The sequence below is a fragment of the Eleginops maclovinus genome, chromosome 17 (assembly GCF_036324505.1).
Source record: "Eleginops maclovinus isolate JMC-PN-2008 ecotype Puerto Natales chromosome 17, JC_Emac_rtc_rv5, whole genome shotgun sequence".
Classification (NCBI taxonomy): domain Eukaryota; kingdom Metazoa; phylum Chordata; class Actinopteri; order Perciformes; family Eleginopidae; genus Eleginops; species Eleginops maclovinus.
Window position 1 is genome coordinate 16,678,663 of NC_086365.1, and position 12,918 is coordinate 16,691,580.

The 12,918-nt window shown below is 42.8% G+C and overlaps 1 protein-coding gene and 1 long non-coding RNA gene across 3 annotated transcripts in view; one reads left to right on the forward strand and one right to left on the reverse strand.

Moving 5' to 3' along the window:
- The window catches only part of ptprr (protein tyrosine phosphatase receptor type R), a 22,992-nt gene extending 11,612 nt beyond the window's left edge, over positions 1-11,380 (forward strand). The window contains exons 8-17 of the mRNA XM_063905204.1: positions 1-66; positions 241-375; positions 2,435-2,627; positions 2,839-2,923; positions 3,700-3,779; positions 6,946-7,083; positions 7,422-7,532; positions 7,735-7,892; positions 7,969-8,082; positions 8,428-11,380. The exon at positions 1-66 is cut by the window's left edge and continues 53 nt beyond it. Of these exons, the coding sequence (XP_063761274.1) occupies positions 1-66; positions 241-375; positions 2,435-2,627; positions 2,839-2,923; positions 3,700-3,779; positions 6,946-7,083; positions 7,422-7,532; positions 7,735-7,892; positions 7,969-8,082; positions 8,428-8,521 (1,174 nt within the window). The 3' untranslated portion in view covers positions 8,522-11,380. The remainder of the gene's footprint in view (positions 67-240; positions 376-2,434; positions 2,628-2,838; positions 2,924-3,699; positions 3,780-6,945; positions 7,084-7,421; positions 7,533-7,734; positions 7,893-7,968; positions 8,083-8,427) is intronic.
- Positions 6,690-10,695, reverse strand: LOC134878998 (uncharacterized). 2 transcript variants are annotated; one of them, XR_010167765.1, is made up of 4 exons: positions 9,988-10,695; positions 7,967-8,665; positions 7,675-7,886; positions 6,690-7,065 (listed from the first exon to the last, which is right to left on the reverse strand). It is a non-coding gene; the product is annotated as an uncharacterized LOC134878998 (long non-coding RNA). The 2 variants fall into 2 exon arrangements; XR_010167764.1 differs by having other exon boundaries at positions 7,967-10,001.
- Positions 11,381-12,918: the final 1,538 nt, after the last annotated feature.

Genomic DNA, 12,918 nt, shown 5'->3' on the forward strand with positions numbered 1-12,918 from the left:
GCCCATTCGCCACCAGCAGCCAATCACAGCCTGCCGTCGCCTCGCTCCACCTGTCCCTCTGCCCAGGTACGTCAGCTGATAATACACCCCAGAATCCTTGTTTTCAATATAACGATACTGACGTGACTTTGCATTTCATGCCATCCTGGTTTTCTGAACGATTGGCCGTTGTGAAGTCATGTGACCGTGCTGTAGTTCCTTTTCTAACGTTGGCTTTTGACTTCCTACTCTTCCTCGTAGCTCCGCCCTTGTGCCCGTCTTCAGCAGCTTTGACCACACCCCCCTCGTCAGCGTTGCCCCGGTGACAGTCAATCACGAGCTAAAGCCGTGCCCCTCCCCCTTCAGGATGAAACCTGCCGCTGGACTACAAGAGAGGTGAGAGGTGGAGAGGAGGGCGTGTGGACGATGATTGTTGATATTTAGATCTTCTTTATCCAAAGTGTCAAAAAAAAATCCTCCCGTTTTTAAATGCAAGTGTTTGATTTTCAAATCTACATTTACTGCAGAAGAAATGCATGATGGGAAACAGAGCGAAGCGCAGAATTAGGGGAATTTATACCCGTGCTTGATAACAGAAACACACCTAATGAGAACTCAGAGTGTGTGTGTGTGTGTGTGTGTGTGTGTGTGTGTGTGTGTGTGTGTGTGTGTGTGTGTGTGTGTGTGTGTGTGTGTTTAGAGTACAGTCACCTCTAACCTGCGATTGTTACAGCAGTCAGGTGTCGAGCTGCGTACGTGCTGAAGGACCCTTTAAACAGAGACCCGTATGTGTGTGTGGGGGTGTGGGTCTGTGTCCTCCTATAGTTCATAAGGATTTATATTGTGATAGTGAAGTATGTTTTCCTCCCCACAGACACACACACACACACACACACACATACACACACACACACACACACACACACACACACACAGAGTACGTGCTGTTTCTCAGGTTTCAGGAAGGTCTACATTAAAGCAGATTACATTAAACCTCTCATTTCCTTCGATTCATAGAAACTGTACATCACTGTCTGAAGTTTGATTTGTCTCAGCCGCCGGCCACAGTTCACCTCAGTACAATACCCTGAACAGGACAATTATTGGAGTTTTATATTTCTTTCCTAATTTTAAGTTTTTATTTCATTTTTACATGACACATATTTAAATGCAATGTTATACTATTATATTTTATATATGATTATTTTATCTCATTATTATTATTTATAATCTTTTATATTTTTTAATGTAATTTTTTTACTTGATAAACATTTGAATTTAAGATCATCACTTGTTCCCCTTTTTTAATACATCTTTTTGTTTTATTTGATGCATTACTTATTATTTATTTTATATATTCTATTATTATTTCTTTAAATATTACATTACATTTTAAATATGAATAAGCCTAAAACATCATATTTATAGTAAAACTGTCAGGGAAACTTTTAACGCACAGCTAACTTAAACTACATTCTGCTGCTTATACTCACTTTTACTTCAGTAAGGATTTGAAAGCAGGACTTTTACTGTTTTTATTATAACTAAATACACCTAAACCAAAGGAAAGCTACCAATATGAAGTGTGTGTGTCAGTAGTGTTGGTTCGGAGGAGTGAGCATGAGTAGTGCAAGGTGTTGTACGCTAAAACCGAAGACGAGGCCAAACAGGATAAAGACCGGTTGAGACACTGGATCGGGCCTTAACCCCCAGCGACCATGTGCTCGCAATTAATGCTTCCTTCCAAGACAAACAAGGAGAATCATTACACACTACAGGGAGGAGTAAAGCAGGGGTCGTCACTATACTTTCCCCACCACTGAGTCACGACATGTCTGCTTTAAACAAAGTTTGGGCGTGAGAAACTCAGATTTGGTCGTTAAAATAAACCTGAGGTCATTTCTCAAAGTGTCTGCAGCGACTGTTGCTCTGACAGCTCTCTCCTTATTAAAGCACTTTCATAAGAGAAAAGACAACACCTTTATCGCAGAGTCGAGCACTTTAGCCGCTATCTGCCGCTCGTTACTCTATCCTGCCCGGCAACCATCTTGTTCTGTTACATCAGCGTTTACAGCGAGGGCGTGAGGGAGACTTCAAGGTAGGAAGGAAGATCTCTCAGTGAGAACAGGATGTTGTGTGTGTGTCTGTGTGTGTGTGTGTGTGTGTGTGTGTGTGTGTGTGTGTGTGTGTGTGTGTGTGTGTGTGTGTGTGTGTGTGTGTGTGCGTGTGCGTGTGTGTGTGATGTCCACTCTGGATGGCAGCCAATCAGCAATCAGACAGATAGGAAGTAACGGCATCCTGGAGAGGAAGCCGGCGACACGTAGCCAGACTAAAAAGATCAACACCTCTTCTTCTTCTTATTTAATTTGAATATATTTAGATTAATTTAGCGTCAATTTTAGATCCTAAAGATGTGATATAATAATCATACCTTATTACACACCCCCCCCCTCAGGCGTGGCTCTAACGTCTCCCTGGTGTTGGACATGTCGGTGTTGGGCTCTGTGGAGCCGCTGAGCGTCGCCCCCCCGGTGACGCCCCGAGAGGCGGCCGCCCGGGAATACCTTCTGGCTGCCCGGCGACCTCTGACCCGACAGCAGCTCCGAGATGTCGTGAACAACACACACACTCTGCACGCTGAGTTCGCTGTGAGTAGAGGTTGTGTGTTCTAGATGTTAGTGCATGTTAATGGTCTGCAAAGGCTAAAATCCCAACGTTCTGTTATAGTCTTCAGCGTTTCAAGGTTTGTAATGCTCACTAGGGAGCCCCTTCAGACACGGACAGTGCATGTGTGTACCTGTGTCTACCTGTTCAGGTGTGTGTCATTTATTTTCCACATTTTATCTTCTTACTCCTCAGGAAATCCCCATGAATTTCATTGATCCCAAGGAGCTGGATATTCCAAACCACGGGACCAAGAACAGATACAAGACCATACTGCCCAGTGAGTACACAGTGTGTGTGTGTGTGTGTGTGTGTGTGTGTGTGTGTGTGTTGCTAGGAAACTGCCACCATCCCAAAACAGTCCTCTTCTCGTTTCCTTTTGAACCTGGAAGTTGTTTTATTATGTGGGAGGGGCTCGAGGTCAAAGGCCAACAACTTCAAGGACGCTCGACATTGCACACACACAGACACACAGACACACACAGACACACACACACACACACACACACACACACACACACACACACACACACACACACACACACACACACACTGGAACAATGCATGTCCCTCAGAGCACAGTTTGTTCTCACACTCTAAGCCAAGCAGTTTGCCTGATTAAGACATTAGGTAACACACACACACACACACACACACACACACACACACACACACACACACACACACACACACACACACACTGGTGTTTTGTAAAGGAGGCGGGGTTATCAATACAACAATAAGTGTGGGGGGGGTTCCTTCCTTCCTTCCGGCCAATCAAGACTCAGGAATGCTCACGTAGAGCAGCTGTCAATCACACTACTTCCTGTGTTCCCTTTTCTTACTCAAGTGTTTCTAATCCTTTAAATCCAAACATTTAATCATTTACTTTACATTCTTTTAAATTAAATTAAATTAAAAATAATTGTTTTTACTTTAATTTTTTATTAGATTTGATTAAAAAAAAAATGCAAATATTAAATTTGCTAAAAAAATAAATAGAGTCTCAACGTTCAAACTCAAATTTGTCCCATTTTGCCTCGCTGTGTTTCCCAGACCCTCACTCCAGAGTGATCCTGAAGTCCAAGAGCTGCAACGACCTACTGAGCTCCTACATCAACGCCAACTACATACGGGTGGGTACTTACTTACTCACTTACTTACTCCTCTTCGTCCCCTATGGGACATAAGGCTTCAATGAACTCTCTCCATTGCATTTGGTCCCTGGCAGCATGATGGGCCTCTCCTCATGACAGGTTCATCTGTCCCAGCTCTTGTGTCACAGTTCTGCGCCAGGTGGTTTTGGGCCTCCCAGGTTTTCTTTTACCTGGTGGTGTCCATCTTAAGGCCACTTTTGTAATGTGGTCCTGCTCCATCCTCAACACATGTCCCAGCCATCTCAGGCGTCTGTGCGTGATCTCCTTGGTGATGCTCCTGCTTCTTGTTTTTTTTATTATTGGAGATCTTATTAGTTCAAAAGATCTGGCATAGTCGTCGGAGGCATCCATTATGGAACACTTCCATACTCGCCAGCTCCGAACCGTACAGCAGAACAGACTTTACATTGCTGTTATATCGGAGCGTCTTCGTTTTGAGGCTGTATTGTTTTGATCTCCAGATGGGACGGAGTTGGGTGAAGGCACCCTGAGCCTTTCCCAGCCTGGCTTTGATGTCTTTTGATGCCCCGTTGTCCTTACTGATAAGACTGCCCAGATAGGTGAAATCTTCCACAAACTCAAGTGGTTTCTCATTAACAAGGATGGGTGCTGTGGGGATGGAATTGACACACATCACTTGTGTTTTGGAGGTGTTGATCCTGAGTTATAAGCTGTCTGGCAAAGTTGTTCAGCCTATCAGTTTTAGCCTGCATGTTGTACTGGTTGGTTGATAGGAGGGCAAGATCTGGGAGAACAGAGTCCACTGGATGCCTCTTGGTCTGTCTGCTGTGCTGTTGGTTGTAATCCAGTCTATGGCGACCAGGAAGAGTATAGGGGAGATGATGCACCCCTGTCTCACTCCGGACTGCAGGGAAAACCACTCTGTGAGGTCATTTCCCATGACGACACTACACTCAAAATGTTCATAGAATGTTTTTATGATTGAGATGATCTTTGATGGTATTCCATAGGAGTGCAGTATCTTCCAGAGGGTGTTTCGTTGGACACTGTCGAACGCCTGCCTGAAGTCCACAAAGTTGATGTAGAGGGGTGAGTTCCATTCCAAGCACTGCTCTATGATGTTACGCAGAGCAAAGATATGGTCCATACATCCTCTTCCCTTCCTGAAGCCTGCTTGCTTCTGTCTTATCCTGGTGTTAATGGCTGTCTCCATCCGGTCGAGAAGGACTCTGCAGAACACCTTGCTTGGAATAGACAGAAGGGTGATTCCACGACAGTGGTCACAGTTCTTAGTGTTGCCTTTCATGGGGACTCTGACAATAAGACCTTTGGACCAGTCTTCAGGGATGGTGTCACTGTTCCAAATGTTTTGGAATAGGTCCTTCAGCACTCATGTTGATGTTGGAATGTCGGCCTTGAGCATCTCCGAATGGATAGCGTCTATGCCACATACCTTGCCGCTCTTCACGGTTTGGATGGCAGCTTTAACCTCAGCAGGGTCAGGGGGGTTGGTATTGATTTCCAGGATATCCTCTGTTGTTGTGATGTTGGCTGGTTGTTCTGGCTCAGGGAGGTTGAGTACTTCCGGGAAGTGTTGGACCCATCTGGCTGCTTGTTCTCTCTCTGATGTACAGATGTTGCCATTCTTGTCCCTAACACGAGTAGTTTGGTTTGTACGTTTGCCACACAGTCGCTTTGTGATTTTGTACTCTGTGCCCAGGTTTCCATAGGCTGCAGCTTTCTCGGCTTCACTTGCCAGGTGTTCAACAAAGACCCTTTCGTCTCTCCTAGCACTCCTCTTCACCTCTCTGTCCTTGTTTTTGTAGGACATCTTGGCTTTCTCGAGGAGTCGTTGGGACTTGGTATTCAGCATCTTTGCCTTCAGCTGCTTCCTTTCTTCAACTTTCTGCCAGGTGTTGGCTGATATCCATTCTTTAGCCCCTTTCTGTTTGAAGCCCAGGACCTTTTGTGCTGTTTCAGAGTATATGGTCTTGATAGCATTCCATTTGCTGTTTATGGTGGGTTCTTCTTCCATTTCAGAGGAAGCCTCTGGCGTGCTGAAGCGGTTTCTCAGTTCCAACACAAACGCCTTGTTTGTCTTTGGATACTGGGGTTTCACAATGTCCAGTTTCTTCTGCCGGTGGCCTTGTGGGATTGACTTCTTCAACTTGAGTTTAATGGTGGCAGCGATTAGGTAGTGGTCGCTATGGGCATCTGCACCCCGGTAAGCTCTAACATCTTGCAGTGACCTGCGCCATTTACCATTAATGATAATGTGGTCGATTTGGTTGATGGTCCTACCATCAGGTGACTGCCATGTGAGCTTATGGATATTCTTGTGTGGGAAGATGGTACCGCCGATGAGCAGGTTGTTGTTCATGCAGAAATCAACAAGGCGTTCACCATTGTTGTTTCTTTCGCCACATCCATGCCTGCCCATTGCCCTCTCATTGTTGGAATTGTCTGTTCCCACTTTGGCTTTCTTGTCGCCAGTTAGGAGAAGAACATCGTGTTGGGGTACCTTTGGAACCGCCATTTGTAGTTGTTCATACCAGTGTTCTTTGACATTTGTTTTTGCATAAAGCTGAAATTGACGTAATTGAATATAACGTATCTCAGTCACTGCCATTAACACTTCATCAATCAGGAAAACACACACACACACACACACACACACACACACACACACACACACACACACACACACACACACACACACACACACACAGTGAAAGTACTCCTGTTAGTTTCTCTCAGTCTCGGTACAATGGACTCTCTTCCTGTCAGGAAGCTGCGCTGAAAGATTTCAATTGTCAGAGAAAACTCTTCATCTCACTGTAAACCACAACACTGTGTTTAGAATCAGAAGGAAATATTTATTACATTTCACAAATTTTCTGGACATTTAATCCGTTTTTCTGATTTTTAAAAATATTTCTTCAAACTGTTTCCAGATATTTTACTCGTATTTCTTACATTTTTTTAAACAATTTGTTGTGATATTTTTCAGACATTTATGGTGTCTCAAAGTTCTCTATAAATGCATTTATTATTATTATTATAAATAAACATGGCACTGATAATGTGTGTTTTAGATCCCCTGCTGTGATGAATGATTTCTCTACATTATGCTTCCCTGTATTTAAACCTCTGACGCTGTGCTGTGATTGGCTCCCGTCCTCAGGGTTACCTAGGCGACGAGAAGGCGTTCATCGCCACGCAGGGCCCCATGGTGAACACGGTGAACGACTTCTGGCTGATGGCGTGGCAGGAGGAGGCGCCGGTCATCGTGATGATCACCAAACTGAAGGAGAAGAACGAGGTGAGTACTAAATACAGTTGTATAACTTAACAGCTATCAGTTTGATATTTTTACTGATGTTTTCTGATCAATTTGTGGACAGCTCATAACATTTAGTTTGGACATTTTTGTTTCATTTTCTGCATTATTTTAACATTTTGTTCTGATATTCTTTGAGACATGTTTTACTTCTTTTTCCAGATATTTGACTTTTTGGCACATTTATACAAAAAAAGATTCCTCACATTTTCAGCATATTTTCTCTGGTACATTTCAGACATTGACTCAGAGACGAATACAATATTGTGTGTGTGTGTATGTGTGTGTGTGTGTGTGTGTGTGTGTGTGTGTGTTTGCAGAAGTGTGTCCTGTACTGGCCGGAGAAGAGGGGGATCTATGGAAAAGTGGAGGTGCTGGTGAACAGCGTCAGAGAGTGTGAACACTACACCACCCGCAGCCTCACACTCAAGGTACACACACACACACACAAACACACACACACACACACACACACACACACACACACAAACCCATTTTTCACATCTTTTTCAGACTTTTTACTCAATTTAAATCAGTTTGTTTGGAGACTAGAAATATTTCACACATGCTTACAGGTTCTGTTGTTGAAGCAGAGAAAAAGTCTTCATATGTTCTGTGTTGGTGTGTGTGCAGTGTGGGAATCAGACCCGCGTGCTGCAGCATTACTGGTACACGTCGTGGCCCGACCACAAGACCCCCGACTCCACGCTGCCGCTGCTGCAGCTGATGGGGGAGGTGGAGGCGGACCGGCGGGCGGCGGCCGCCATGGGCCCGGTCATCGTGCACTGCAGGTACAGAGAGAGAGACATTACTGCTGCTGTGAGGTGTATTTAAATGACTACATTACCCACAATTCTTCACTTACAGTGCCGGGATCGGACGGACAGGATGCTTCATTGCCACGACGATAGGCTGTCGACAGCTGCAGATGGAGGGCGTCGTCGACGTGCTGAGCGTCACCTGCCGCCTGCGAGCAGACAGGTAACACACACACTTTTTCAAAGCCCAAATTCAAAGGTGTGTCTTTAGTTTACCTTATGTCTTTCTCACATTTTATTCATATTGTCCTATTTTTGTAAATGTTTTTTTTCTGTAATTTTTTGCACATTTCCCACATTTATTTTCGTTATTTGTTTTTACATATTACTCATAGTGTGTGTGTGTGTGTGTGTGTGTGTGTGTGTGTGTGTGTGTGTGTGTGTGTGTGTGTGTGTGTGTGTGTGTGTGTGTGTGTGTGTGTGTGTGTGTGTGTGTGTGTGTGTGTGTGTGTGTGTGTGTGTGTGTGTGTGTGTGTGTGTGTGTGTGTGTGTGTGTGTGTGTGTACAGAGGAGGTATGATCCAGACCGGGGAGCAGTACGAGTTTGTCCATCACGCCCTGAGTTTGTACGAGGCCCGCTTCTCTGCAGAAACCGGCCAATGAGAGCACACCATATGAGGCGTCTGATTGAACCAGGAAGTGGTTGACAGAGTGAGCCCTTTGTAGCAGGTAGGAGCTGCGGGTGAGGGAGGGCTTTACGTTTGACGGACACCATGGACAGCCAATCAGGAGCAATGTGGGTGGAGCCTGCTGAAGGGAAGAGGAAAGGTAAATTCTGAACAAGGGGATCTCCCCGTTCTTCTTCATCCATTTCTTCTTCATGTGTTTTGGCGAGCGTTTCGTCAGAGGAGCTCAGAGACTCGCTTGTCTCCGGATTGTGTTTTTATTCACTAACCAGGATGTCCTGTTACCTCTTTTTTCTGTCACGGAGACGTAGAAATAATACACTGAAGTTGATGGTTCAATAACACTGTTGTGTTTCTGTGTCTTATAGGACTTTAAATCGTTTTAGAGTCGTGGTGTTCTGATATAATAATGGCTGTTGGTAAAATGACTGTTAGCTGGTTGCACCTTTGGTTACTCAACCGTCGGTGAACCAACATCTCCTTGCCGCAATTGTGACATCCGCACTTCCTACGTAACTCTGTGATTCACCTACAAAACTTTTTTAAGTCTATCCAACACCATGGTGTATCTATAAAGTAATCTTCATGTTTTCACAGATCTCAAAACTACTAGAAATTCATTTAAAACTCATCAGAAATACTACATTTATTAAACCTTAAGCTAACGTACCCTGAAACTCAATAGGGACATTTCTGGATGTTTAATTCTACATTTTAAAAAATAATGTTGGCTGTGAGCTTTTTGAATCAAAATTGTGAATTCAGCCCCTATAATAAATGTATATCCAAAATACAGCCAATCAAAGCCAGAAGGACAAAAATGTCCCCATTAAAACCTAATATTTATTGTCAAATTACATCTTAAGATCCTGCTTTATATTATTCCTGCTCCTAAATTTCACTTTTTACTATTTTTCTTAAATTCCGCTGTAACGTAAGAAATGCTGACGTCACAAATGGAGCTACTGTTAGCCATAGATCACTAGCGACAAGCTAACACACCAATGTAAATCTAATAAGTTCATGCTAAGCTAGTTCTCGTAATACAGCAATCTCCAGAGAGGCTAATGCTAGTTTTAGTAACTCAGTGTTAGTCTGTGTTAATGTCAACACATCGATGCTAAGCTATAAATTATTAGCTACTATTAGCCGGCTATGCTAATGCAATACTGTTTTAAAAAACAATTATATCTAGTTTGTAAATGCTAAATAATAATTTGTTTGTTACAACAATTTTGGTTTTTTTAAGTACAGCTCCCATAAGCTGTTGCTAAGGGTTATGGGAGCTGTAGTTTTTAAAAGCGTTATTTATACGTTTATTTAACTGAAATTACTTTTAGAAAAACAAATCAATGCAAATATTATTAAAATACATAAAGATGGAGGCTACTTAAACCAAGTCACTATTCAATCCATTAATTCAAAATAATGAACGAACCTCACATTTTGCTGAGAAGTGTCGTGCTGCTCGTAGTTAGCCTTGTTTCTTGCTTTGACAATTCCCCTGTTGTGTAATATTATATATTGCTTCATACCAAAAAATGTAAGATGATTTACGTCACGATGGTGCAGTCATCTCGTCGATGTGCTGTTGTAAAATCTAGTGTTACTTATGGTGTATCAAAGTAATAATAACTTTATTTTTATACTGTTTTTACATGTTTCTGATGTGTTTTAGCATTTGTCGACGCTCATTTGGGGGGGTCCAAAATTCACCACACCCCCTCATCATGAATATAACTCTCCAATACTGCATATTTAAGAATCAAATGTGAACCAAGTAGGAAATACTGGGGTGGTTTTGTCAATTAACATTGTACAGTACATGTAAAAGTGCTATTTATGTGGGACATCCTATTTCCAATCCACGGATTACAAACAAACCCGGAAAACTTGCTGCTAAAACTGGGACCATTTGGGAGCGTTGGGACCGCAGACGGACAATAAACGAGAGAAACTTTAAAAACTCTTCTTTTTCTATGTATTTATTTATTCATTTCTCTTGTCCTACAATCAAGAGATGTTTCTCTGTGTGTCTCCATGGGAACATCATCAACACAATTTCACACTTCAGTCAATTCAGGATCAATTTCAATCCCAAAATGGTCCAATGGGATTTTTGAATTATTGCGGAAAATAATCTCATTGTTTATGATACTTACACGTTTAGTTCAGCAGGATAATCTCCACATAACCACTCCTCTTTAAGAAGTAAAAACCTAATGTTGGGCTATAAAGGAACTACAGCATGGTCACATGACTTCACGTCCCCACCGCTAAGCTAAAGGTGGCTAATGTTGGGCTATAAAGGAACTACAGCACGGTCACATGACTTCACGTCACCACCGCTAAGCTAAAGGGGGCTAATGTTGGGCTATAAAGGAACTACAGCACGGTCACATGACTTCACGTCACCACCGCTAAGCTAAAGGAGGCTAATGTTGTCTATAAAGGAACTACAGCACGGTCACATGACTTCACGTCATCACCGCTAAGCTAAAGGAGGCTAACGTTGGGCTATAAAGGAACTACAGCACGGTCACATGACTTCACGTCACCACCGCTAAGCTAAAGGAGGCTAATGTTGGGCTATAAAGGAACTACAGCACGGTCACATGACTTCACGTCACCACCGCTAAGCTAAAGGGGGCTAATGTTGGGCTATAAAGGAACTACAGCACGGTCACATGACTTCACGTCACCACCGCTAAGCTAAAGGAGGCTAATGTTGTCTATAAAGGAACTACAGCACGGTCACATGACTTCACGTCATCACCGCTAAGCTAAAGGAGGCTAACGTTGGGCTATAAAGGAACTACAGCACGGTCACATGACTTCACGTCACCACCGCTAAGCTAAAGGAGGCTAATGTTGGGCTATAAAGGAACTACAGCACGGTCACATGACTTCACGTCACCACCGCTAAGCTAAAGGAGGCTAATGTTGGGCTATAAAGGAACTACAGCACGGTCACATGACTTCACGTCCCCACCGCTAAGCTAAAGGAGGCTAATGTTGGGCATGAACTTTTCAAATCAACCAGTGGTCTATTTACTGATGTAATCTCTTCAGCTTGTATTAACCACAGCCCTTATTTCAGGCTAACAACTAAAAACACATTCAGGAAACCATTGACCTCCAGACCAGGGGACAGGGAGTGATGAAATGCTGACTTTGAATTGACTGAAGTGTGAGCTCTTGTACTTGGTTGTTGTTGACTGTTGATGGAGTTTAAAGGGACGCTACACATTGGAAACTCAGATCAAGTTGCTCAGCTAAAGAAAGTGTTGGTTACTCAAAGAAAAGACCAACTCTGACTCTACCCTAAACACCCAGAGACATAACCACAAACGTCCCTTGAACCTCCTGCTGTGTGCTCAGACCTGATGGTACTTCCTGTACGTTTTTAACTGTATTACTAATCAACTTGAATGTTGTATTAGCCACTGAGTAGTGCTGTAACCTCTTTACTCTATAATCAGATATATCAATTGTTATCTGTAATCTGTACATAAACGCTGGACATCAAACACAACGACTCGTGTGGCCTGAATAACCGTTCAAAAACTTCAGAATTTACTTTTTCTTGACAACATTTTATAGATGTCATTTTCATTTCTTGGTATTTATACTTGGCCATATGCATAATTGCACTCAGAATTATAATTTTAATGGCATTTTTATTATAATATTGCAGAGTATTGCAGTATTCCTTATGAATCACCACCTAAGTTAAGTAAAAATACTCTGTTAGAAGTAAAAGCCTAAATCTGCGATGTAATGTAAGCTTTAAAGTACAGAAAGTGGAGTAAAACGTACATCATTTTGAGCAGGATATGTCCTCTTTAAAGCAAACGTGTGCAGTTATTTGTCCTTTATTAGTGATGGTACTGAGTTACACCACCCTCGCTGTTAATTCAAAGGATGTAGGGGGAAATAACGACTCATTTAGAGCAGTTGAGTCACAGAAATGATTCATGACGGTTACTTTACTTTATGGAGTTTTAACTTTGGGATCCTAGAAACTTCATCATATAATATAACAGAGCGAGAAACAGGGGGGGGGGGGGCAGGAAGGAAGGAAAGAAAGAGGTGTGGAGACTAAAAGTAGCTCCACTCTGAAACAAAGACCGTTTATAACGCAAGAGTCTGACCTTTTATGGAACAGATTAACTCAATTCAACAGTGATAGTGATATCTCACTTAGGTAACCTCAGCAGGAGAGGACTCTTTAAAGTAGAGACACTACATACTGATATACACCTGAACATCAGCAGGAGAGGACTCTTTAAAGTAGAGACTCTACATACTGATATACACCTGAACATCAGCAGGAGAGGACTCTTTAAAGTAGAGACACTACATACTGATATA